The sequence below is a fragment of the Trichoderma reesei genome (assembly GCF_000167675.1).
Source record: "Trichoderma reesei QM6a unplaced genomic scaffold TRIREscaffold_24, whole genome shotgun sequence".
Classification (NCBI taxonomy): Eukaryota; Fungi; Ascomycota; class Sordariomycetes; order Hypocreales; family Hypocreaceae; genus Trichoderma; species Trichoderma reesei.
Window position 1 is genome coordinate 373,041 of NW_006711171.1, and position 24,176 is coordinate 397,216.

At 50.7% G+C, this 24,176-nt stretch overlaps 10 protein-coding genes across 10 annotated transcripts; 4 read left to right on the forward strand and 6 right to left on the reverse strand.

Moving 5' to 3' along the window:
* Nucleotides 1–1,935: 1,935 nt before the first annotated feature.
* TRIREDRAFT_68131 (uncharacterized protein) lies at nt 1,936–3,981 on the forward strand (the record flags this gene model as incomplete). Its single annotated transcript, XM_006968550.1, has 1 exon — nt 1,936–3,981. The coding sequence occupies one exon, from the start codon at nt 1,936–1,938 to the stop codon at nt 3,979–3,981; it is 2,046 nt and encodes a 681-aa protein (XP_006968612.1).
* Nucleotides 3,982–4,839: 858 nt separating this feature from the next.
* Nucleotides 4,840–6,109, reverse strand: chi18-16 (glycoside hydrolase family 18, chitinase; the record flags this gene model as incomplete). Its single annotated transcript, XM_006968611.1, has 2 exons — nt 4,840–4,929; nt 4,994–6,109. 2 exons carry the CDS (start codon nt 6,107–6,109, stop codon nt 4,840–4,842), a joined length of 1,206 nt encoding a protein of 401 aa, XP_006968673.1.
* Nucleotides 6,110–8,931: 2,822 nt separating this feature from the next.
* TRIREDRAFT_68371 (uncharacterized protein) lies at nt 8,932–10,560 on the forward strand (the record flags this gene model as incomplete). Its single annotated transcript, XM_006968551.1, has 2 exons — nt 8,932–9,458; nt 9,525–10,560. Coding segments are annotated over 2 exons (1,563 nt in total), but the record flags the coding sequence as incomplete, so codon positions are not given.
* Nucleotides 10,561–11,560: 1,000 nt separating this feature from the next.
* On the reverse strand, nt 11,561–12,772 carry TRIREDRAFT_68336 (uncharacterized protein; the record flags this gene model as incomplete). The annotated part of the gene is made up of 4 exons (XM_006968612.1): nt 11,561–11,609; nt 11,671–11,799; nt 11,863–12,273; nt 12,327–12,772. 4 exons carry the CDS (start codon nt 12,770–12,772, stop codon nt 11,561–11,563), a joined length of 1,035 nt encoding a protein of 344 aa, XP_006968674.1.
* Nucleotides 12,773–13,554: 782 nt separating this feature from the next.
* On the forward strand, nt 13,555–14,519 carry TRIREDRAFT_111119 (AP1-like basic-leucine zipper transcription factor; the record flags this gene model as incomplete). Its single annotated transcript, XM_006968552.2, has 2 exons — nt 13,555–13,744; nt 13,801–14,519. 2 exons carry the CDS (start codon nt 13,555–13,557, stop codon nt 14,517–14,519), a joined length of 909 nt encoding a protein of 302 aa, XP_006968614.1.
* A 673-nt stretch (nt 14,520–15,192) lies between these two features.
* On the reverse strand, nt 15,193–16,071 carry TRIREDRAFT_68161 (uncharacterized protein; the record flags this gene model as incomplete). Its single annotated transcript, XM_006968613.1, has 1 exon — nt 15,193–16,071. The coding sequence occupies one exon, from the start codon at nt 16,069–16,071 to the stop codon at nt 15,193–15,195; it is 879 nt and encodes a 292-aa protein (XP_006968675.1).
* Nucleotides 16,072–16,661: 590 nt separating this feature from the next.
* TRIREDRAFT_111121 (uncharacterized protein) lies at nt 16,662–18,275 on the reverse strand (the record flags this gene model as incomplete). Its single annotated transcript, XM_006968614.1, has 1 exon — nt 16,662–18,275. One exon carries the CDS (start codon nt 18,273–18,275, stop codon nt 16,662–16,664), a length of 1,614 nt encoding a protein of 537 aa, XP_006968676.1.
* Nucleotides 18,276–19,655: 1,380 nt separating this feature from the next.
* TRIREDRAFT_111122 (uncharacterized protein) lies at nt 19,656–20,962 on the forward strand (the record flags this gene model as incomplete). Its single annotated transcript, XM_006968553.1, has 4 exons — nt 19,656–20,303; nt 20,359–20,595; nt 20,651–20,749; nt 20,810–20,962. 4 exons carry the CDS (start codon nt 19,656–19,658, stop codon nt 20,960–20,962), a joined length of 1,137 nt encoding a protein of 378 aa, XP_006968615.1.
* Nucleotides 20,963–21,234: 272 nt separating this feature from the next.
* On the reverse strand, nt 21,235–22,428 carry TRIREDRAFT_51654 (uncharacterized protein). Its single transcript, XM_006968615.1, has one exon. The coding sequence runs from the start codon at nt 22,330–22,332 to the stop codon at nt 21,742–21,744; it is 591 nt and encodes a 196-aa protein (XP_006968677.1). The 5' UTR covers nt 22,333–22,428; the 3' UTR covers nt 21,235–21,741.
* A 382-nt stretch (nt 22,429–22,810) lies between these two features.
* On the reverse strand, nt 22,811–24,142 carry TRIREDRAFT_111124 (uncharacterized protein; the record flags this gene model as incomplete). Its single annotated transcript, XM_006968616.1, has 4 exons — nt 22,811–22,838; nt 22,987–23,029; nt 23,126–23,494; nt 23,545–24,142. 4 exons carry the CDS (start codon nt 24,140–24,142, stop codon nt 22,811–22,813), a joined length of 1,038 nt encoding a protein of 345 aa, XP_006968678.1.
* Nucleotides 24,143–24,176: the final 34 nt, after the last annotated feature.

A 24,176-nucleotide genomic window follows, 5' to 3' on the forward strand; every position in this document is an offset into this window, starting at 1 on the left:
CGAAGCACAGCTCATTGCGGTCGCCTCATCGGAGCTTCGTTGGGCAATCATCCAGCTCCCTCCATTTCCAATGTTTCACTTCCAGTGAAAGTGACGTTTCGAAGACGAAAACTGGAGACAATGAGACTGAGGAATCTACACCTGGGCCGCAATCATCCCTCACGATTACGCCTGTACATGCCGTCATGGCCTACCACCTCTCACTAGACCACCTAAGTTGCATCCGTGGCCGGCTTGCCCCTGGAACAAAAATGGCCTTTATCCCGGAGCTTTCTTACGAGGATCACTGTGTCTCTGAAATCAGCACTAGCTATTGTTTGTCAAGTGAAATTTACTTTCATCGGGGAACCTTTTTACAGAAACAGGAAGTAGACTGTTACCTACATCGACAGGAAGAGAACCAACCGGAGCATTTCACTACCTGTCCGCATCAGATCTTGACCGTCTCCGCCCCCCAATTCACTATCAGTAACAGCATGCAAGAGGTATCATCACGGTTAACAAACAACCCACCCCGGTGCGCGTCTCATGGAAGCGAGACATGGAGCAACACTCAAGGACAAGATGCTCAGATCGTGAGCTGCAGAATCTGCCACTCAGAGGCAGAGTGTGTTTTAAAGCTACATTGCCGCAGTTTGCGCATCAGATATACCTGTTACAGAGACCTTGGCCCTGGAATGGATCCCAGCCATCCTAAATGGCTTGCGCTGCTTACAGGCAAAGGGACCCTAGTCACCAGGAGCACGAGCTGGAAGTATATACAAGGGTCTGGAATACGGCCAACGACTTGCGGCGACGTGGTCTGAATAAGGTCAGACACCAGTTGCCAAGCGGAGTGTTTGAGAGAGGTACTTAACAGATCATACTCAATGATGAAGAGCAAAAGGGAGTCATAGCAAGGGAGGATATGGGTACTGGAGAAAGAAAGCTATAGAGAAGGAGATAGCGATAATAGAAGATATAAGCTACCTAGGTATAGACAAATAATAGTAGGGCGTAGCGATAATAGAAAGGCATAGCTTCTTGGAAGGGGTTCCTAAAGCAATGCCAGGATAGCAATAACAATGTTATCCTTATTAGCGACTCTCCTTACTCTATGCTCTCGCATCCCCTTTCGATCATGACTCCAGGCCGGTGGCTTAGTCGGCAATGCTGATGGCGACCTCGCTGTGCCAATGGGGGCTGCTTTTGGCCGTTGCGTCTGGGCTGTTGTTTGTTTGTTTGCCTTGGTGTAGATGTCTTCAAGTATAAATATTCGCATTAGCAATGTTGCCGTTGCTGCTGTTCAATCCAAATTTCCTCCCGGTGCTCTTGTTCATACCCAATTCCCATGTGTATATCTCCACACTATCGTGTACTGAGCCTGACCAATGTCTGTACCACGATAAGCAACAACCTGCGAGGATGAGTTGAACATCTGCTTGAAGCATACGGGTGCTTATGTAAAAGACTGAGAAATATCCGATTGGGTATTCGTATTCGTAGTATTGCCTGGTACTTTGCGTATCAGGCATCAGCCAAGGCTTTGGGCGTGATTTAGTTTTCTCTTTTCTCTTCTTTTCAACTTGCATCGCAGAGCGAACTTGCCATTCACAATCTCGGCCTGCAATCAGCGACGTTTTCAGCTATTGCGAGGTCAGTCAACCCTCTACATACCTACCTCCTTGCCTTATCACTTTCCCTCACGTCATGTCTGATGCCCTGCTGGAGATTGAATGCTCTATGTGCACTGCTTTTGAAGACGTACTTTCTGGAGAACAGAAAGAATTCGAATTTGCCATTTGGGACAACGTATCCGCGTGTAAGTCCCATACACCCATGCTCGAATGGATTCAGGAAGATTATCATAAATGGATGAAGATTATGGCTGCATCTGGGTTTTTCAGGACCGAATACCCTGCCCATTATGTGAATGTATGCCAATCTCGAAAGGGCATGCCGACACTTGAGATTCTCGACTATAAGAGACGTGACAAGAAATCCTACGAGTTTGGAGTGCTGCGATCAAAGCCGAACGTCGACACATCAACTGGAGAGTTTACGATCAATTCATCCTGGGTAGACACGAAGCTCGCGACTACGTGGAAAGACAGGTGCATCAATCATCACGGATCACCTTGCCGAGATTCGAATCAAGCGGTCTTGATAGCCCCAGACTGGCTCATCGATACTCACGATAACTGCGTCGTGCGTGGCGAGATCTCCATGGAGTTCGTGGCTCTGAGTTATCGATGGGGTACATCTGTTGGGCCTGGAGTAAATAGAGATGGCCTGAGGGAGCTACAAAATCGAGGTGGTTTATCTAGCGACTTCGCCGCCAGGCTACCCATCCTCAGAGATGCAATGCATGTCGTCCGGAGCATCAATGAACGTTACCTATGGATTGATGCAATCTGCATCATCCATGATGACAAGGATCATTTGGCACATCAGCTCCAACATATGGGAGAAATCTACGCCTCTGCTAAGCTTACCATCATCGCAGCCGATGGCGATGGTATGACGGGGCTCCCTGGTCTCCAAGGCTGTTCTCCTCCTCGAGAGCTGCCCAATATATTCTCTTGGACAAAAGGTCGGGAGATTTGGGTCAGAAATTTGCCTGACTTGGGTGGCGGAAAGCACATCACTTCTTCCGAGTATTTTCAGAGAGGTTGGACCTTTCAAGAGTATACACTATCTCGAAGACGCCTCATATTTGGGAACCAGCAAATTCATTGGGCTTGTGGCTGCGGAACGTGGCATGAAGATCTTCCAGACACACAGGCTCGGCCTGAAGCTACGCAATCCTCGAGCAGTCTACGAAGATGGCCCAATTTCGGGTTGCTCGATAGGCTCCTACGAGCGTACAACGCTATGAACATGACTTATCCCGAGGACGCTTTACCAGGAATAGCAGGACTTCTTGAACTCTTCAGCTTCTCCTTTGACGGTGGTTTTCTCTTTGGGTTGCCCGTCATGTGCTTTGAAGCAGCCCTACTATGGAATTGTCAGTTTTTTTACAAGTCATTCAATGACTTTGAAATGGAAGGAGTCGAAAGGCGAAGTCGCTCCAGCAGAGCTCATTCTCTTCTTCCCGACGCTGAGTTGCCCTCTTGGTCTTGGATTGGGTGGAAGGGGAATAACTTGAGTCTCTTAAAAGAAGAAGAAGACTATCAAGTCGTTCAAGCTGTGCGATCGCGTGGAGCTGTGGAGAAATGGATCACGATATCGACCGCGCAATGGTATTGCCATGACTTGCCAGCATCGGATACCAAATATCGCATCTGTTCTTCTTGGCACTCCGTTTCTCGTGAGGTTCCCAAAGGCTGGGTAAAGGAGAAATATTCGGCTTGGAGAGGTCATGAGAAAGCAGAGATGCGTAGCTTACCATTTGGAGTCATTGGGGATTTCGTCTATCGTCACCCTAAAGTACCGAACAACATATATTGGCGGCCATTTCCGGTTTCTCCTGATTCGGATCCCTCCGCTCCCTGCCAAATGAAACAAGGCAAATTCCTATCATGCAGAACGAAGCGAGGCTGGTTCCGTTGTCTGCGAGCCAAGGGTTACTCATTTGATGTCAGCATGGACTATCACCTCAAGTTGATAGGCGAGGAAAATCACGTCTGTGGTTGGGTCCAACTCTGGCATTCGGACGCGGCATTGCCTAGACTCTTGAGGCAAGCGAGTGCCCGTCTTCATGACAAATCGAGAGATGACACCGATACCTCATCAGATACCTGCTCTCTCACTGACAAAGGTTCAGCAAGTGAGCAGGAAGTTGTTGAGATTGTCATCATTTGCGAGCGTCTGAGGTCGAAAAGCTATTGTTGGGTGGAGGGCAAACCCAAATGGTTCGACAAACGAGAATATCGCCATTATTATGGCGTCCTTTGTGTTGAATGGGACAACGGTATTGCATACCGGAAGGGCTGCGGATACATCAAGAAGGAAGTTGGGGAGCAATATGAATTTGAAGACATAGACTTGATATTGGGTTAGCCACAGGGTGAAAGGAAACACCGCCTGTCAGCCGCTGTAGATCCAGGGAGTCGTTATCCAGCACCTCCGGTTTAGGCATACAGGCTCTGAGCCCAGTTTGAGATTGTTTTATATGGTATATGTATAACAAGATTGAGGTACTAGTAGCTTATCTTAGGACTAGATTGACATAGCGATAGTAGCAGAGAGTATAGAGTATAGAATATAGAGTCTTTTGCTAGGTAGAGAGCGAGCCACTCTCGGTCTAATTTGTATGTGATGGGCGGCGGTTTTAAATTTCAACCCCTTTGGTTAGGTACTTAGGTGAGGTTGAGAGAAATGAATACTGAGACTTTCCTGGCATATCGAAAATACACCGCTCGGATACATTCAGAAGTGTCACGACAATCCAGCGTCTTGCCTGATATCCGTTGATACAGACTATATACGCTACAGACCGAAACACATCCAGAAATTACATGATTAACGACTCCTTAGGTCGCGATATGACCCGAAGCGGTGTTGAAGCTGTGCTATAGCTATGTAAAGTAAAATAAGAAAGACAGTTTCAACAAGAGCCGCCTGAGCTCAACCGGCGTCTATGATTGGTCAATGACCAGGTCACGTGACTAGTGGGCCCGGTTAGCTCAATCGGTAGAGCGTGAGACTCTTATTCGAGAACACGTTCTGATGCAATCTCAAGGTTGCGGGTTCGACCCCCGCATCGGGCTTTTCCTATAATTCAGTCACCAGTTGAGATTAGGCGGTTGTTTTTTTTGTGTCTTTTTGACACATTTTCCTTGGTTTTGCATGTATTCTTTCTTATATGCTTTCTTGTATCTTTATGTACATTCTTATTTTTTTGCCATATTTCACGCATTACTGGCATGATGACCACCACTCACTCGTGGCAACGCACTTGTACGGGGCCACACACTGCGTAGGACCAGTGTAACCATCACCACCGCACTATCAAACAGTCGTTAGCTTTCACTTTTCCTTCAAAAACTCATTCATGGGTAAGGAGACTCACCTGCCCCCATTGGGGAACCGAACCGCCTGAAGGGTTCGACGGAGTAGAGCTGGCCGGCGGGGGAACCGCGGTAGTCGTCGTCGAAGGAGGAGGGCTGGATTCTCCTCCACACGCAGTGCCAGTGAGAAGGATGTTCTTCGCTTCTTGGGCGTAGTTGCAGCCGTTGTTGACGTTGGAGTCAGAGTAGCCGGCGTCCCAGAGCATGATACCGCCGAAAAAGGGGCTGGACTTGACGCTGTTGACGATGCCGGCCAGCTGCTCAGGCGTGGCGTAGTACTTTGCACCGCCGGCATTGCCATTGGCTCCCAGAGTCGAAGCAGGAGCACCGACAAAGAGCTTTGCGTTCTTCGAGGGGGTCGTTGAGATGAACGAGACCCAGTCGTTGAAGTTGAAGGGGGCGTCACCGGGGAGACCGAGAGAGCACACGGGGTTGTTGTTGTAGAACTGCACCCACAGGTAGTCGAACTGAGAGGTGCTGATGATCTCGCCCATGTTGGGCTCAGGGATGGGGCACTGGGGGGCACCGGTGATGTAGTACGTGTTCTTGGGGTCGTTGGCAAAGTTGGACCGCAGGGTCGAGATCAAGTACTGGTAGTACTGGCTGCCGGCGTTCAACTCAATGTCAAAGTCGAAGCCGTTGACGAAGACGTTGCCAAAGGGCCTCTGGACGGTGGTGTTGCCCGAGTTGCCGTATGCGTTCCAGAGGTACTGGCCGATGGCTACAGCCTGGGACTGCGACTGCAGAGAGTACGAGCTGGCGGCGCCGCCAAGAGATATGATGACTTTGATGCCGGCGGCCTGGCAAGTGGCAATGGAAGACGCCAGGTCATCGCATAGCTGGGGGACGCCGTTTGTGCCGACATAGCACGAGTTGCCCATGTTTCCGGAGGGAAAGTTGCCGGTGGCGCCGTAGATGTCCAGGAATGAGAGGATGACAATGTCGATTCCGGAGCTGGCCGTGCAGTACGTAGACAGGTTGTCGTTTTCGTTGTTGGTGGCGCCCCAGTACACGGCATTCTGGCCTCCGGGAGCTTGACGGGTCTTGACAGTTTGCGAGGGAGCGGCGGCTGCAATGGTCGTGAGACCAAGGGCAGTAAGGAGAGTGCGTGACAGCATGTTTTGGCTGGTAAATATAAAATAACAAGTACAAATATATACAGAGAAGAAGAGCCGCCCACAATATGAACTCAAAGGAAGGTGTATGGCACTGGAGCCTGTTGAACTATTTGCGTTGGGAAAAACAGAGACTCCTCTTCCTGGGAGACACACAGGGCTGATATATATGTATCTGGGCCGAACGGATGACCTGCAGGCCCGAATCTCACGGCGGCGGCACGTTCGTCAAAGGTAAATGCGGAGTAGTGATACCCATTGCAGAAGCTCGCCGGTATCTCATGGAGAATAGGTATACTACGAGGGATGTTGTTTGTTTCACTTACACGGTCACAAAAGGCGACGTTACATGGCCATGCAAACAATTCGGTTCTCACCCGCCAACTGGTGAGATGAGATTAACCGGCCCACTTCTGCTCCCGTCGTTGCTGAGATATATTATATCGAAGAGCACATGGCCGGCCATGTCCTGCTGATATGGGAATAGATGGTGGCATGAACAGACAGGTGATTGCGGTATAATATGCAGGTCGGTTTCATAGGAGAGGAGGGTGGGAGCGGTTATCAAGACACGCGCGTGAACCATGTATGGAGAGGGACATGGGAAACAGATCCGAAAAGCGCATGCTGCATGCTCACGCGAGGGCAGATTGAGATGTATCGAGTTTCCTGGTTCGGCAGCTTCAGAAACAATACCACAATCCCATCAGAGCAGCGGTTCAACGATGGATGTCTCTATATCGTCCCGTTTAGGCAGGTCTATAAGTGGCCCGGCATCTTCAATCCGCGCAGCCGCCCAAACCAGCGCCTCGCCATGGCGAAGACACAATCTGTTACACCTGATAAGGACAAGTCTGTAACACTGGCCAGAATGACAGGAATCGTAGCCGCTGAATGTCTGCTTATCACCGGATGCAAGATACAACGTTCCTGCGCTAGCACGGTGCCAGGGTCCGCCATACCAGCGACCCCCTTGTGAGCATGAAGGGTTCCTGCATCTGTCATGAGATTCTATGTGGGGGAAACGACGGGGAGATGAGATTCCGTTCTTTAGCCATCACTCGAATGCCCTCAGTTCTCAGAAGAAGGCGTACACGATGACCCAGGCATGTCCTAGTCAAACAGTCCGCCTTTACAGAGAGTATACGTAGAATTCAAGGTTGCCCTATCGTAAAGCATCGCAATCGTGGGCGGCAAATGGCTCTCTATAGGTGCCTTTTGCGACAACATCTACTAGCATTGCTTTGCGCTTTCATCAGATACTGCACCTCCTCCCTGAGTAACCATACAACTACCTACCTGACTAGCTAGTATGCCATTCAGGAATCTGCAAAGAAAGAAGATAGGCACAATATGCCGCTCCATCATGCAAGAAGGATAGCTACTCCTCCTGCTGCTGCATACTTGGTCCAAAAGAGCTTTAGCTCAGGAGTTTGGGGCTCTACCGAATGAGCTGTCGGAGCGGCGATATTTCACCATCAAAATATCGCCGCAAAATATCGCCGCTCCGACAGCTCTTCGGTCGAGCCCCAAACTCCTGAAGCGAATCGGCTGACTACGCGTAATGGAGCATTCGGGGAAGGGTGTACAAGTCACAGACACCGAAACTATAGGGCGCAGCAGGATTGAACTGTCAAGCTGTGAGATTGCAAGTAAAGCGGCAACAGATGATATGAAGAGCAAACGTACAGAGTTAGAGTTCCAAGCAAGGGATTTCATGAACTGTATTAGTGTATCTCGTCGCGATGGCAAAGATGCAGAGATCATAAACGCATGCGAGGAAACTTGAGTAAAATCCGGCTGCAAAATGACCGATCACAAGGCTCAGGACTGGTGCTTGATACATTATGCCCAAGATGAGATTTCAGAGACAGAACTTTCGAGGATCTAATGATGTTAGTCATATGCAGATGGAAGAGTTGGGCTGACTGAGAGACTGGCGCTGGCTTACTGCACGACTTCAGCTGCTGGGATTTGTATGCGTAAGGTGAGAGCGCACAGACGAGGTCGGGCCATGTGCTTCTCGGGGTGGGACGGCATGCATTTGCCTCCCTTGATGGTACAATTGGACAAGATGGGCTTCAGAACAGGATGCGCATAAGAGCAAATCGAGAGGAACGCGATCTGATGAGTTAAGCTATATTGAGTGTTTCACACGCATTAGGCGACTCAAAGCTGGATATGCCTGGATGCCATTGAAGGCCTCAAAGCATAGGGGTGCTTGGTCTCAGCCAAGGATGCTGGATTGTGCCAATGTCCCGATTGGCTAACCCGCATTACTATCCGTATGCAAGTCTCACATCCAGTCGTCAGCCTCGATAATCTTAGATTGTCTTCACAAGGGCAAGATGTGGAAGGATTGAAGCCCGAAGAAGAGGCTGAGCGGCAACTCTGTAAGAACATGTATTGACGAATGCCGTAAGACAATGTGTATTACCCCATGGCCTTGGGCTACGACGAAGGAGAGACATGGCTCTCTCTTGCTATTCATCCAATGCTTTCTGTTCCGTGTTTCAATGTTACAAGCCCTTCTTTGCTCATAGCTGTTGTTCGTAGCTATCTGCTGTTTCTGTTAGAGAATCGACAGAAATAGAACAATGCCGTCGCATCTTCTCCTCAAGGCTGCTGCTTCGTCCACCTCGCCCGTGATACGACGGGCCAAATTGCCTTCCCACTTCCGGCAACTTCGCCTACATGCTGCCCTCTCCCCCAATTGCGCTGTACCTGCACTCCACAATCATGTCCGATTACAGAGTACCGTTGCAGAGCCGCAGAAGAAGAAGCTCCGATGGTACTGGAAGCTGCTGATCACCCTCGGAGCCACCGCCGGTGTGACAGCCGGCGGCGTCTTTGTTGCAGACAGATACTTCATGGGAGGCATCTTAACACGCAGCCTGCGAGCATATGCGACTCTCGCGCAGGTCGGCCTCGACTACAAGATGCACTCTGGCAAAAACCCCAAGCAAGGCCGCGTCCCCATTGACGAACTACACGATCGCAACGCCAAGCGCGTCGCCGACATGATCAAGACCAACGGCGGCATGTTTCTCAAAATCGGCCAGGCAATCGCCGTGCAGGGCGCCGCTCTACCGGAGGCATATCAGCGAGAGTTTAAAGACATGTTTGACGACGCTGCGCAAGAATCCTGGGCCGACGTCCAGGCTGTCATTAGGGAGGAGTTTGGAGCCAGCGTGAGCGAAGTATTTGGTGATGAGGTGGAGAGGGAGCCGAGGGCCTCTGCCTCGATTGCGCAGGTTCACTATGCAAGGCTGGGGGATGGGAGGGAGGTTGCGATTAAAGTGCAGAAGAGGAAGCTGGCGCAGCAGGCGTCGTGGGATCTCTGGACGTTCAAGTACGACACAAGCTTGTTAACATACGTATTCCTATTATTGATATGAGCTGACTGGATATTGTGTAGGGTCATGTGTGACTTGATTGGCAGAACGACCGATATCCCCATCCAAGGCATCGGCGACTACATCATGAACAACATCATGAAGGAGACAGACTTCCAGAACGAAGCGGCGAATACGATACGAATTGCTGAGCTTGTAAAGACAGACCCCGATTTGAGCGCCCGAGTGTATATTCCACACGTCTACACCGACCTCACGACGAGGCGCGTCTTGACATCTGAATGGATTCACGGTGCCAAGCTGTGGGACAAGGACATCATCACCGGCCAATACAGCGGTTCTGGTGAAGTCACTTCGGGAATGGGCCTGAATGAAGCCGATATCATGACGACTGTCATTGACCTTTTCTCGTCGCAAATGTTCAAATGGGGCTTCGTCCACTGCGATCCTCATCCCGGCAACATGTTTGTTCGGCGCCTGCCATCAGGCAAGCCGCAAATTGTTCTCATCGATCACGGCCTCTACGTGTCGCTGTCAGATGACTTGCGGCGGCAATACGCTCGCTTCTGGAAGTCTCTTCTTACAGGTGACAAGAAGGGACTGGATGAGGTGTCAGCTGCCTGGGGCATGAAGACGTCTGACGCCTGGGCCGATACGTTCATGTCTCGCGACTCGAAGAAGCCAGAGCCGACCGATGAGACGCCCGAGGAGCGGTCCGAGCGACTCATTGGCGAGGCTGCGGCCTTCTTCGGCGAAGACGGCCTCTATCCTCGCGAGCTTATGTTCCTGGAGCGGAATCTGGCCCTCGTACAGGGAAGCAATCGGTTCTACGATTCCCCTGTTAATCGACTGGGCATGATTGGTCGCTCAGCAATGCTGAACCTGCGCGACGACAGCGAAGTGACTTTCTCGCAGGCGTTGGGCTCGCAATGGGCCATGTTTGTGCTCGATGCGGTGTTTTACTTGAGTCGGTGGAGGCAGTACATGGGCTGGGGGAAGGGCTTTGAGGACGAGTTGAAGGAGGCAGAGGAGAGGATGGCGCAGGATATGAAGGATTCTGTGTCTGGGCTATGGGAAGTTGACAAGAAAGAGGCGTAGAGCAAAGGTTGAGGATGCTACCCTGTTGTACATACAATACTCGGCTTCTATCTCTTCTGTTGGGCGCCTGACAATATACGTAGACGATGTGTGTCTATGAGCGATCTCCTTTTCTACTGTATAATACTCGCGCATGGGTTTATTGATAGTTGTGCAACCTGGTTCTGGACTTTCTGTGTCATATACGTCAACATAAGCATTATCCTGAATTTTCATCAAGCAAATGCCTGAGATGTGCCATTCTGTAGTAAGCGCATGTGCCACACCTAAGCTAACAGCGCAAGGGAGAGACACCATGCTCGGGAAACGTAATACGGAAAAATCTCTTCATACCTTAACCACAGGCGGAAGTGCTAGAATATGATTTAAGTTGCATGCTCGTTATAAACTATCTCAGAATGCTATACATGCTCTTGCCTGTGACACAGAAGATCTTGTTCAGCAAAGGCATTAAAACACTTTGTTTCTCACGGGGCCCGATATAGAATATCGCCTGTTTAGCCGACTTCGCTTAAGTAATACCTGCATATGCAGATGTGATTATAGGAATGCCCGCTTCCGCAGAGACCTTGCAACATGTATAAGTAGAAAGAAGTTCCCGAGTCTCGCGTCTCCGGGCCTGCAACAATTCATACAGTTCATACTTTTGGTCTTCGTTCTACATGACTCGGGGCCTCTCAATAGGTAACCTGAAGCCCAGGGATTGATTGTAGGTACCGCGGGTAGTGGGTCGATGATGTGAGCAAGAGGTGTAGGATCACTGGGTACTCATTAAGGCTACTACGGCTATGTTCTGACGCAGTTTAGATTGAATGACTAGCAGACAAGATAGAAGAGGTACCAGACTTCAAGTCTTTACAGAAATCAAAATGATTTTTTTTCATAAGTATAGACTCATGATCTGAACTTGATATAAATAGCAACTGAAAACCAACCGAATACCTCTGTGCGAGTAAGGAGCGCTTCACGTCGTACTGTAGTCGCCAGACAAAAGCTGTTCTTAATTCCTCTCAAGCTCTGGAGTATCGGCAAACAATTGGCCAGCCATACTATAAGTAGAAGTTAGCATCCAAGCGAAAACGTAGCAGTGGCATCAATATTTGCACTCACGCGTCAGAATATCGGCCCCCGGTAACTTCCGTCTCATCGATTGCCTTGCGAATCTCCTCCTCCTCCTTCTTTGTGAGGGTAACATTAACAGCGCCCAAGTTCTCCTCGAGATACTTGATCTTCTTTGTACTGCTTACACCATCAGCCTATACGGTTCCATACATGGCTATTCATCTCATGACAAAAACTTACCCAGGGATGGGAAAGATGTCGTCTCCCTGCGCCAGCAGCCACGCCAGGGTCAACTGTCCAGGCGTGACGCCCTTGCTAGCGGCAATGCTCCCAATCTTGTCCGCCAGCGCCAGGTTCTTTCCAAAATTCTCCTTGGAGAAGCGAGGCAGAGTCCTGCGGAAGTCGTCTTCGGCAAAGTCGTCAGGGGACTTGATCTGCCCCGTCAGCATGCCTCGTCCCAGGGGACTGTAAGCGACAATCGCAACGCCGAGCTCCCTGGCCGTCTTGAGCAGGCCAATCTCAGGCTTCTCAATGTCAACGGAGAAGGGACTGTATTCGACTTGAATGGCGGTGATGGGATGGACGGCATGGGCGCGGCGAAGGGTGGCGGCTGAGACTTCGCTGAGACCGAGGTGTCGGATTTTCCCTTGCCTGTGTAATCCATGTGTCAGCTTGTTTATATATAGATTGGCAAGTATACTGACTCTTTCAACTCTGCCAGAGCCTTGATCGTAAGCTCAATAGGGGTCTTCCTGTCCAGCCGATGAAGGTAGAATAGGTCAATGTGAGAAACACCAAGTCTTTGGAGCGACTTCTCACACGCCTGTCGCACGTATTCCGGATCCGAACGAACGGAAAACCCCCCAGAAGAATCAAGGTAACCACCACATTTCGTGGCAAGGAAGATTCCGTCACGCTTCCCGGTACGCTTGAACCACTTGCCAATCAAGTCCTCATTGTCTCCGTAGACGTCTGCCGAGTCCCAGAAGGTGCTGCCCAGCTCGTAGGCACGATCTAGGACCTTGAAGCGTTCTTCATCAGAGCCTGCGGGACCGTAACTGACGCTGAGACCCATGGCCCCGAAGCCCAAAGCTGGGACAAGAGGGCCGTTGCGGCCAAGAGGTCTGGTGGGAAGTGCTGTTGCCGCCATCGCTATGAGTCTCGAGGTGTATCGAGGAGAAGATGTAAATGCTTGTTGAATTTGATCTGGATGGAATCTAAAGTGAGCGTTCTCATTATATATATATACGTACATCTTTGTCTATGGAAAGCCTAATAAAAGTCCCGCCTTGGATTAAGTCCGGTCTTCGACGTAGTATCAAGACATAGAAGACTATCCCTTTGCAATAGGGATAGGCCAACATGTATGGTGGGCCACGGTCATTACCGGAGATAGGTGGTGTACTATTGCGATTCCGTCAAACTCCGCCAATACTATGCGGACTTGTACGATGCCGTGTCAGGTTCAATGCGACTCAATTGCCAACTCTGTACTATACAATTGGACTTCTTTGGTGCAGATCTGCCGTCAATTGGGTCTCTGATGCGGCCTGCTTATTTCAGTATGGCCGAGTTGGTCCTTGATGTCTTGATTCCATGTCAGCAGCCTTCAACCAAGAGCTAGCCAGCCTATAGTCCATTCGTAAACTGCGGTTCAGCTGGCACTTCTCTTGGATACCTTAGTATACATAAGCCTGCCTACCTAGTCTTCTAACCAACCCAAGAGTTCCTGATCAGCTCTGCTTATTCAACCCAAGTGGTGGATCATCTCCAATCATCTGCTCACCTCATCGCCCCCCCTAAACAACTCTATGCTCACCACATCAATCGCCGGTCGACTCGACATCGCCCTCCAGCTGCCATCATCGAACCCCCCACGCTGTTGTTGTTTCGCTGCTGTCCGTTGATGACGGCACCCTCGCGTCAATCGCCATGGAGTACATCAACGCTTTGACAGCAGATAAACAACAATCTGCCGATACGCAGATTGGCGATGATAGGAGCAGCAGCGAGCCGACTTCAAAGGAGCCCACTATTCCCAAAGTACCGACGGAGGCGCCGCCGAAGCTCAAGACGTCTGAAAGAAGACGCATCCAGAACCGCCAAGCGCAAAAGACTTACCGTGAGTATAAAGCCGTATCGAGATAGACTGTCCGCCTAATGCATCGAAACAAACAGGGGAGAAGCAGAAGAGGAGGCTACAGGCTCTAGAGTCGTTGGCCAAGTCCAAGACACTCGCGAAAGATGCTCCAGCTTCTGGAACACCAGGCGCCACAATCGGCCAAGACATGGCTGGCATCCTGGCCGCCGACTCGCCAATCATGGTGGGCTTGTCCGGGGTAATGCAGCCTCAGGAGCTCGGTCCAGCTGCTGGCCTAGGTATGGGAAGCCTCGTAGGATGCGGCACGACCTTCAATGCTACTGCTTTGAGCTACCAGACAGGCGCACCAGCTCCCATGTACAGATATACACCGAATCTGGACTTCCACCAGGCGGATACCACCTTGAATTCCGGACGATCGTTCCGGGAGGATCTGTTTTCCGCATCAAATCCGCTGGTTGCCCAATCAGGATCAATTGCTTTTTCCCCAGGAGGCGATCTTGACTCGCCTTCTCTGCAGCAAGTTGCTCCGTCACACACGATTGCGCAAGACGGCCAATTGGCAGAGAGAGATGATACGGACAGCTTGCTTGCGCAGTTTCTGTTACAGGACGACACTGCCTTGAGTACATCTCTACTAGCAAACATCCGCAAGAACAAGATCACACTCAAAGACGTCATTCGAAAAGGTCTCCAATCGCTGGAAAGAGACTCGCACAACACGACAAACCCAGCTGAGAGCTCGATGCAAGGGCGCGTAATCTACAAACAGATGCAAGGTGAATCTAAAGGATAACAGCTTCTGTCTCGCATTGCTAACAAGCGCATAGTGCAGCTTCCCGACCTCCACACCAATACCATCCGCGTCACGCAAATGTCGTTTGTAGCAGCAGTCCTACACAACGCAACCATGCTCGGTGTAACCGCCACAGAGATGTTCGAATACGAGTCCGAGTCCCCCTTCTGTACACCCCAGAGAACGCCAGACACAAGCACAGATGGACTGGCATTCACTGAAATAAAAGACGACTTAAAGCCCACTCAGAACCAGCTCACACAGCGCCATCACCCCTACATCGATGCCCTCCCGTTTCGCGCTTTTCGCGAGCGATTGATCGCCTTGATGTACGCTGAGCCGCCCATCATCAACAGAGATGAGCTCTGTCACGATCTCCAGAGTGACGGAGTCATTTGTTGGGGTTCCTTCGCCGGAGCTGGGACCGGACACTCTGGTGCCCCGTGGGATATTCGAAGCTGGGAAGTTCGGCCTTGGTTCCTGAAGAAGTACTGGATGATCACAGAGGGAGCGCAAGGGGAGATGTATCAGCAGGCGAGATGGTGGTGCGAGTTGAGGGGTGAGGATGTGCCGACATTGTGGTGATGCAATTCGTCTTTCCCTTATACTGGTACTACTCCTACTTTGACACATTATCTCCCACGTCTTCACTTATGCCTAGTTACAGCTTCAGTCATTTGGACTGCGCCATCAAACGGCGAATCCAATTCAGCCTCGCCTGAACCGCATCTTTCGACACCATGGCTTCCGGGGCATAAAAGTCGAACCCATGCAAACCACCCGCAAACACCATCAACTCAGCCTGCACGCCATGTTCCCACAGCTTGGACGCATACCCAACAACGCTGTCTCGGAAGGGCTCAGCGGACCCGACTTCGATATACGTCGGAGGGAGACCCGAGAGATCCGTTGCCCGGGCCGGCGCTATGAATACAGGGACATCATCTGTCCCGCGCAGGTCGCCCAGAACCATTTCGTAGCTGAACTCGTCCGCCTCGCCGGTATAAGATCCGTGGTGGAAGTACTGCCGATGAGAGACGGTGGTGGCCCGGTCATCCAGCATGGGACAGACGAGGATTTGAGCACACAGCTTGGGGAAACCCTCATCCCGGGCCTTGATCGCGATGGCGGCAGCAATGCCACCGCCTGCGGAGAAGCCTGACAGAATCAACTTGTCCGGGTCGAAACCGAATCGGTCTGCTTGTTTCGCGAACCAGACAAGGCCTTCCCAGGAGTCCTCAAAGGGGGCAAGGCCGGGGTGCTCTGGAGCCAAACGATAGTTGACTGAGGCAACGATGCCACCAATCTCTTTCATCCAGGATATCGCCGAAGTAATGGCCGTGTACTCGTTGCCCATGACCAAGGCTCCCGGATGGACGTTGTAGATGGCCGGCCGCTTTTTGATGTCTGAAGCGGCATCTTTTGGTCTGATGACAGACAAGCGAATCTCTCCACTTGGCCCAGGAATGAAGACTTCCTCCACCTCGAGTGTCGGATCGGAGAGGATCGCGTTCTTCTCAACTTGCGCGACTTGGTCGGCTGCTACGCGCATGGCGGCAACTCGGATGGCGGCATCGGTGGGCATGGCCTTGGAGAGGCTTCCATCGACCATGCCTGGGGGAACGCCTTTGGCGACTTCGGGGTCAAAGGGGGGTTTTATGGGAGATATGATGGCCATTGCTGTACTGTATGATCTTGTTCACTACTCTGATATGTGTAGTAGAAGTGTTGAGATCCGAAATGGCGGTGTCCATGGAGTTGCAGCATAGGTTGATATAGGATCTTCGGCTCCTGGTTATTTACATACTGGACCTACGGTGTAACTACATGGTGATGCCCAACATACTGTGGTATATCCAATTGTATATCCGGGACCAATGCCAACGAGATGGTCAAAGTTTCTGAAGACTGCGTTTATTGTAGAGCGGCCTTTCGGTCTTCCTGAGCATTGCTGTCAAGGAGAACATGGAATGCAGCACGTTGCAAGACAAAATACAAAGAAATGGCACACTCGCCCAAAAGTTGCTGATTCTAGGAGCCGATGTCACAAGTGTATTCAAGCCAAGTGACTAGTCAAGGATCAGGATCCTATAGATATAGCTAGTAGAGCCACAGGCACCTTGAGCAGACTCATCTGCCAGCTCAGATGCAAACAGCCAAATACGACACCTCCACCGCTTGACATCGACTATCCTCCCACGTCACCGCCTCGACTTCAAACGAAGACCGCCCCAGCGTCGTGGTGATTTCCAGCCGCGGGTTATGGCCCTTTTCAAATTCAAACTTGGAAACAGCGGCATACACGCTCTGAGGGCGCCATTCGTCGAGTTGAATCTGCTTGGCCCGATATTTCTCTTTGATATGATGCGGGTTGGCATCCGCATCCCGCTCTTTGAAGTTGTGGAACTCGATCTTGCCGGAGCGGATGCCAGGAGGGTCCTTTTCGTAGGCAATCCACGACACCTCGGCACTTTCAAGGGCAGCATTGTCCCATGTTTCGACGTGCAGCTTGAATCCGGTGCTGGTAATGTTGTCTGCTGTGGCATGGAGATTGAAGCATTCTCCTGATTTGAAGTGGAAGCCCTTGAGCCAGACAACAACTTCTGGTACCGTGTTGAAGGCGTCTTTGAACTTGATGGGTGTCACGTACTCCACGCCGTCTTGAGTATCTTCCCGGCTCGTGGTGTAGCAGCCGGTCTGAATGGAGGAGTTGTGCTGCTCGCTCGCCAGAGAGATTGCTGCGGCGGCGTATAGACGGCCGCTTTCCACAGAGCTGAGGTTGAGATTGAAGCTCGTCGTCTCGATGGCATCCGCATATGCCTTGAGCTGCACATCTTGTATTCCATCGTTACACTCAAGATCGAACTTGGTGAGTCCAAGCGTAATGTCCAGAGCTTTGTCGTCTGGGTTCTGAAGTGGAACGCTCTTGACATGGTGTAACTGAGGCTTCTTCTTTCCTCCCTTTTCTTGCGTATCGAAGATCCCAAACTCCGTCGTTCGCTTGTTGGAGCGGTAGATCCTCTGGATAAGCATCTTGTCCCTATCAGACAGCTCATTGGGCCAATCGATGTAGGGAACGTTTTGTGCCCACCCCGGACATATGCGGTATATCATGATGGACCGATTGTCAAACGTGGACGTCTGAATCGAGGGGCTCTTTTGGTAGTGTTTGAAGATGTTGTTTTCGACCCAACTTGCCGACAGTTTCTGCGTTGCATACCATTTAATGACCTCCTCTTTGTTCCATTCAATCTCGGCTGCTGGACTGGAATGCTCATGGATACAACCGAGTGCATGGCCAAGCTCATGTAACGCCGTCCTTCGAAACAGCCCATCATCCAATGTCAGGCCCAACACCATTGTCGATTCCTCCTTTGGTGTTTCATCTCGTCGATGTCTTCCAATGAACGATTGACCCCCCTTTAACTTGCTGTCAAAGAGAATACGAATCTCGGCGTTTTCTGCATTATCAAACACAAAGTGTATGTTTGCATACTTTTCCCAGATCTTCGCCGCGTCTTTCACCATTTTCTCGTAACGAGGGTTGGGTTCCTTGTTCATGAAGCGCACATGGAGCCACGCGCCGACAGGCCAGAACCACTCCTTGCTGACGGCCAGGGACGTGACTGCAGAATCATCTTCAGCATCTCCCTCATTCTTCGTAAGGTTGCTGGGAGGCAGATCTGAAAGGTCAGTTGAAGGCATAGGCCAGCAACTTGCCATTACGAAGTCGTCCATCTTGGTTTCGGCAGGCATGGTCAATCGTTCGCAACAGGAGTCCGAGTGCTCGACAAATGATTCGCAACTTGTTTACACCAACCACGGGTTAGAATGCGATACAAGTATTTATGCAACCCAAGGAATAAAAGCTCCGACCTTGAAGATATGATATTCAGCTCAACAAGACTCCTCATGCTCCATCAACAACATTGCGGCTATCATACAGGCACTTGATTCAGCTTTCAGCTTGCTAAGCATACTGCAATCCCCCATTGCCGCAGAGCTGAGATGTACATTCTCAAACCTGAAACTATAGTATGTGACAGACATGCATGCAATCGCCGGAGCACATTCGACATACTAGTCTACTGTACCCTCTTGAACGTCTTACAGCTGGTTGGCCTTATGCATACCTTGTCATTGATGTCCCGCCGCCCAACTGCCACTATTGATTACCTGCAGTTCCCCCATGCCAATCAGCCAGCCTCAATAGGACCTTCTGAGCCAATGATGTACGTAAAAAGAGTCAATCCAGTTAATTGCTCGTCCCATGCGTAGTTGCCTGAGAAGCTCTGGACTCTGCTTTCTATCCTCGCTTGGAGATGATAGGCCATCTACTTTTCCCATCCAAAACGTGAGACTTGAATCCTTTCTGCCTAGTAGGTCCAATAGAAACGGTCAATTGGACGCAGGTCCCCGTGTTCGGACCCTGCTGTGCCGTCCTCCGCACGAAACAGATATGCAAATCAACCTGATGAGAACCAACTGATGCGACTCCGGTGCATATGTAGTAACGTATACAGAATTCAGCACAACCATTTATTTAGCAATGTATCTCTCAGTCGAATTTACCTACGAAAGCTTTGACTTAGCATAGCTGGATATTCAACCCTGACATACTCATCATAGTCCCCATTACCTTCGGCTACACGGCAGAGCCCCATAAGCAAGACGTTAGATACGTCGGGTGGTAAAAACCAGCTGTAGTATTCCCTTCTAGGCGGATTGGTTACGGCGCAAGCTGAGGCTGAGGTACAGCGATTTATTGGCATTGTGGCGGGCTGAATGCATCAGCAGGTCAAGTCGAGCCTATTAGAGGCCTCGAACGGTCCTGCAAGGGGAAATATTGTCTGCCGGGTGGGGAGCCAGCCCATCCTTGGAGACGGCATGTCCGACTTATTGAAGTTGAAGAAAAGACACGCATACGGTAGACACACCCAGGAAATATCACGAACGTAGCATATTGGCAGCGTGGTGTTTTGCTTGGATTCAATCTCCTCATCTCAACATTGAAGCAGGCTGTATAATGATTCGGACCGCCGTTGCAGAGTACTATAAGAATAACCTCCCTGACGCGCCCTCCATTCCGTCCCTTTCTCTAACAACTTACAGCACAATCCATCCAGCACACTCATCATGTCTATGCCATTAGTCTTCACCCCTACTGAGGAAATCGTTACGCCTCAGAAATGGTACCATGACCTGAGCCAAAATGCCTCCGCCTACAGCAACTGCTTCGTCCGAAGAATCACGCACGTCAAGAACCTCAACTCCTCTCTACTTCACGAATATCTCCAAGTCATTCTCGAAAATACCGGCTCCAGCTCCAAAGACCGCACCCGCGTGCTGACGGAGCGCCAAACGGAACAAGACCAAGTCATTATTGGCCGCTGGTCGTTTGGCGCAAAGCCCTCGGGAAAAGCCTTGATGAGCTCGAGCTCCGGTAGCTCTGGTTCTGGTTCAGGCTTCTTTCAGCGCATCACGTCGCTCTTCGGGGGATCTGCCTCGTCGTCTTCGTCGTCATCCAAGGACCTCCTCCCTCTGCAGCTTTGGTCGCTGACCTTTGACGACAACAACCTCAACGTCATTGCCCTCGCCGAAATTATGCGAACCACTAGCGACAGAATGGGTTGCTATAACCTGGTTCTGAGAAACTGCTACGTCTTTGCAAAGTCCGTCTATGAGACTGTGCTGCAAAAATACAAATGTCAGCAAAACAGCTGGAAGTTTGCCCATCTTCAAGGAACTCTGCCATTCCTGCAGTTGAAAACCCAGGAGATGAAGGTAAGAGGCAGTTCTGTATTCTTCTAGCAAACCTGCTGACCGGATTTGGCAAAAGGAAACGGCGCACCAATTCGACGAAGAGCTGAAGAAGGACTTCCAATGGGCTCCGGCAAACGAGGTCGAGGAAACCCTGGGCGTCTTATATACAGCTGCCATCGAGTTCCTGCGCCAAGACGGCATCGAGCTGACTGATGAGGAAAGCGAGGAACTCATCAAATATTGCAAGCTGAAAGATCTCGCAGATCATTCGACAGAGACTTCTCTAGCGACCGCAACTGCCAACGTCAAAGAGGTACGTTTAAGAGTTCCATGTTGTAAGTGTCGATGCAGCTAATAAAGTATTGCAGTTGGACGAATCGTTCAAAGACTTGGTCGACAAGGTGCTTGATGAGCCACGCAAAGACGACCTCCTGGCCGTATACCAGCGATACAACGAGAATGCCCCTGTATGTGACGTTCAATTGAACCCTCTGTTACTTACTATGTGCTGACTGGTCCTACTCTAGCCGGCAATCGCTGCGGAACCATCAGCCGAGCCGCCGCCTGGCTTCGAGGTGCACAGAGTCTCGGACGAGCTGTGGCAACAAGGACAAGATGCAATCAAGGTGCTTGTGGGCAGCATCTTGGAGGAACTCGAAAGAAAGGGCTCCGACAATTGAGAGCAAATGTCGTCTTTCGCCGATGTGTTGTTTACAATTTGATGGTGAGGGCGCGTACCGTCAGATTGCACGTATATTGAGGTAGCACCACTATGGTCATTCCTACCCTTTCTTCCTCCTCTTCATTGGCCCCCAATTGACGTAGCTGGGAGTTACCAGAAGTAACCAGCTGGTCAGCATTGTCAGCCTCGTCGCATTCCTCTAGCGACGCAGAACTCTCCACACGCGCAGAACCGAGAGACGCCGATTGACTCTCATGGGACTGAAGTGATAAAGTCCGCCTTTGCCGGTATTTGGTCAATGGCCGAGCAGATCTTCTTGAAGAGATCCGGCATCCAATTGTCATAGATATTCCTGGTAAGCCGATAGGCAGTCCACTTATCCCGTCCATCAAGTCCTGTAAAGTCGAATTTATGGATGGGGTGGCGGTAGTATTCAGTGTCATTGCCGTCGATAACTGGGTAGTAGCCATAGATGCGTACTGACTGGTTGTCGTGCGAGATGGAGAATGCCAGAATCTGTCGATGGACCTCGTTTTGGCGTCCCACAAGACGGAATAGCTCGACCACGCCTCGGGCCGCGAGGGTCATGGAATGGGCGTTCTGACGGTCCGCAACGTCAAGCGAACCAGCCCCGGACTGCACTTCGCAGGCGAGAAAGGGAGAATACATGTAGTAAGTGGCCATGAAGAAGGACACGTCTGTGAAAATATCCCCAATGAACGGCGATAATTTATCAAGCTGTTCCTCCGTGAATGCCTCTCGCGAGAACCCAACAGATTAGTCTGGCTGCGGACGGGTCCCGGTCAAAGGGATCGAGTTATTCCAGCCTTCGTTAACGCTTTCTCTCAGTATGTCGAGGTGTGTAGCGCCATATGTTGCAAGATTCTCAGCGGAAGGTACAATAAGGCGACTTATATCTTTGAAAATTCGCTCTTCATTTTTATTTCGAATCTTGCGGCAGGTTACGCCAAAGATGTCATCCCGGAAGAGTGAGTTCTCGGGATATGCTTGGTGCCCCTCGAGTAGACTCTCGCAGAGGGCTTTGCTCTCTTGGGCAACATCCAGCTTTGATTTGACCATATAACTGCCTTTGGTGGCAAGCAGTGTCTCATAACGCGAGTCTCGATACTGGGCAGTCTTCTCTTCACGTGGCCTTTGGTCGCTTGGCGTCATAAACGTACACGAGGACGAGGGCGAGGACGAGGACCGCCTTCGTGCAAGCAAGTGTTCTATACCGGGCTCGAAGAGCTGGATTGGCCAGCGATCCCGTTTCACCCAAAACTCTATGGGGTTGCTGGGGTCATCGTCTTCCGCTGCAGCATCGTCGAGCTTCCTTTTGGCGGCTACCTGGGCTCGAGATTGCTCCATGGCGGCGACGTATAAGGGGGAAGAAAAGGTAGAAGATTTATGAGACTGAGAAGGATGCCTAGCTCATGGTTGGCGAGTATGCGTGCCCGTCCTGCATCTGTGTCTCGACCCAAATAGCTGGAGTTCTGGGCTGTCGAAAGATCAGAAGAAGAAGATGATGATGATCATGTTTGACCCCACGCGCCTTGCGGCCTGAATCTGATAAACACGGCTTCACCCTTGTTCCTTCTGCACCAATCATATGCCCGCGCCACCGATTGATTGGCATGCCTCGATTCGGCAACACCTGCTGTAGCACCAGTCCCAGTTACCATTAATGAGAAGGCCGGAAGGTCCCTGTATCTATTGCTCGTGATGGGAATGGCAGCCAGATTTGACTGTTATTGCCAAGGGGAAATGACACGTCTGTATATTGACTAGACTATCTAGCATCTAGAGTAAACAGAAACATATAGTAACAAGCTAGTATCTCTACTGTTTACTGGAAATTAAGCAGGATACAAAGACTAGAAGTGTGTAGTCCAAGTAGCAGAAAGTAAAACCGTTTTCTTCTATATCAATGGAAGTAAAAGTATTTCATAGAGGATATATAGATAGATCTGCTAAGATGCCAGACGACCCAGGGTGCTGAGTACATGTAGGTAGCCAACTCACACATGATGTACTAGCTCAGTGATGGCATCGTGTACTTCCACTCCTACCATTTAGATTACTATATCGATTTCCTCAAGGGTCATTCCCTTTACTCTCTGCAAGACGTCATCTGCTTTCTGTGATAATAGTTTCAGCTCACGTACGAGAGGACAAGTCTCCCCCGCTCCACACAGATGTTTGTGGTCTCCCCGGGCGTATTGGAAACGCTCCTGAATACCCGACAGATCTGTTGCGGTGAATGGTTTCAAAGAAGGCCACAGCTCACAACGAGTTAAAGTCTCGAAATATTCCGCCACTCTGTGGTCGCTGGTACAGGTTTTTGTTAATAAGTCGGTATTGCAGCATGGATGGCATTTCTTTGCCTCGCCCGGAAGCGTTCTGCCACAGCGGCTGCAGATCAGGCCATACATTGAATGGCAGGCCTTTTGTTCCCGTAGTCGCACTTCTGTACTCTGGAGCAATTGGTGCAGTTCCCTTAGCCCGCCAGCGATTTGATCAGACAGTGTATCTGTAGGTTGTCAGTTGGTAGTCTCTAGCCAGGCAGAATAAGACACAAACCCGTGATTGTTTCTGGCAGGAGTGCCAGTTCCTCATGCTTTTCCCAGATGGAAGCAAAGTTTGGCGTTAGCTGTCTCACAGCCCTTGAGGCTATCTCGGAGAAGCTCGGCGAACGGAACATGTATGCAGCAAGCAACATAAAGCCATGGTCTTCAGGCGCGGTGACTTCTTTCATGTTACTGCACCACTGAGAGGCCCATGGCCTGAGAGCTTCGTTGCAGTAGTACTTGTCGGCATGCATCGCAAGTGTCGCGAGTTCTTTCGGTTCCATTGCCAAGGGGACTTGTGCACACTTGTAATGGAGGATACTAAGGATCAACCCCATTGCCTCGGGATCGTCTTCTTCCAGGCTGATGCGGGGGCAGTCTCCTCGTCGAATCTCTTGTCCCTCCTTGAAGTTGGGGCCGAACATTTTGGAAAAGACTGGCGATGCCAAGCTGAGAACTCTGGAAGAGACAAGGTAACTCTTGTCGCCGTCTGAGCCCTTGATGCTGAGGACCGCGTCCCCTTCAGGGTCCAGTTGCACAGTCTCGGACATGTTGGGTTGGCTTTCGACCGTGCCATCCAGTGGAAAGGCGGTAATTGACTCTTCATCCATGTTGATGCGTCGGTTGGCTCTTTGATGGCAGACT

What these genes read in the sequence shown, in the direction of transcription:
- TRIREDRAFT_51654 (XM_006968615.1), bottom strand. Translation starts at nt 22,332, where the DNA reads ATGGAGCAATCTCGAGCCCAGGTAGCCGCCAAAAGGAAGCTCGACGAT.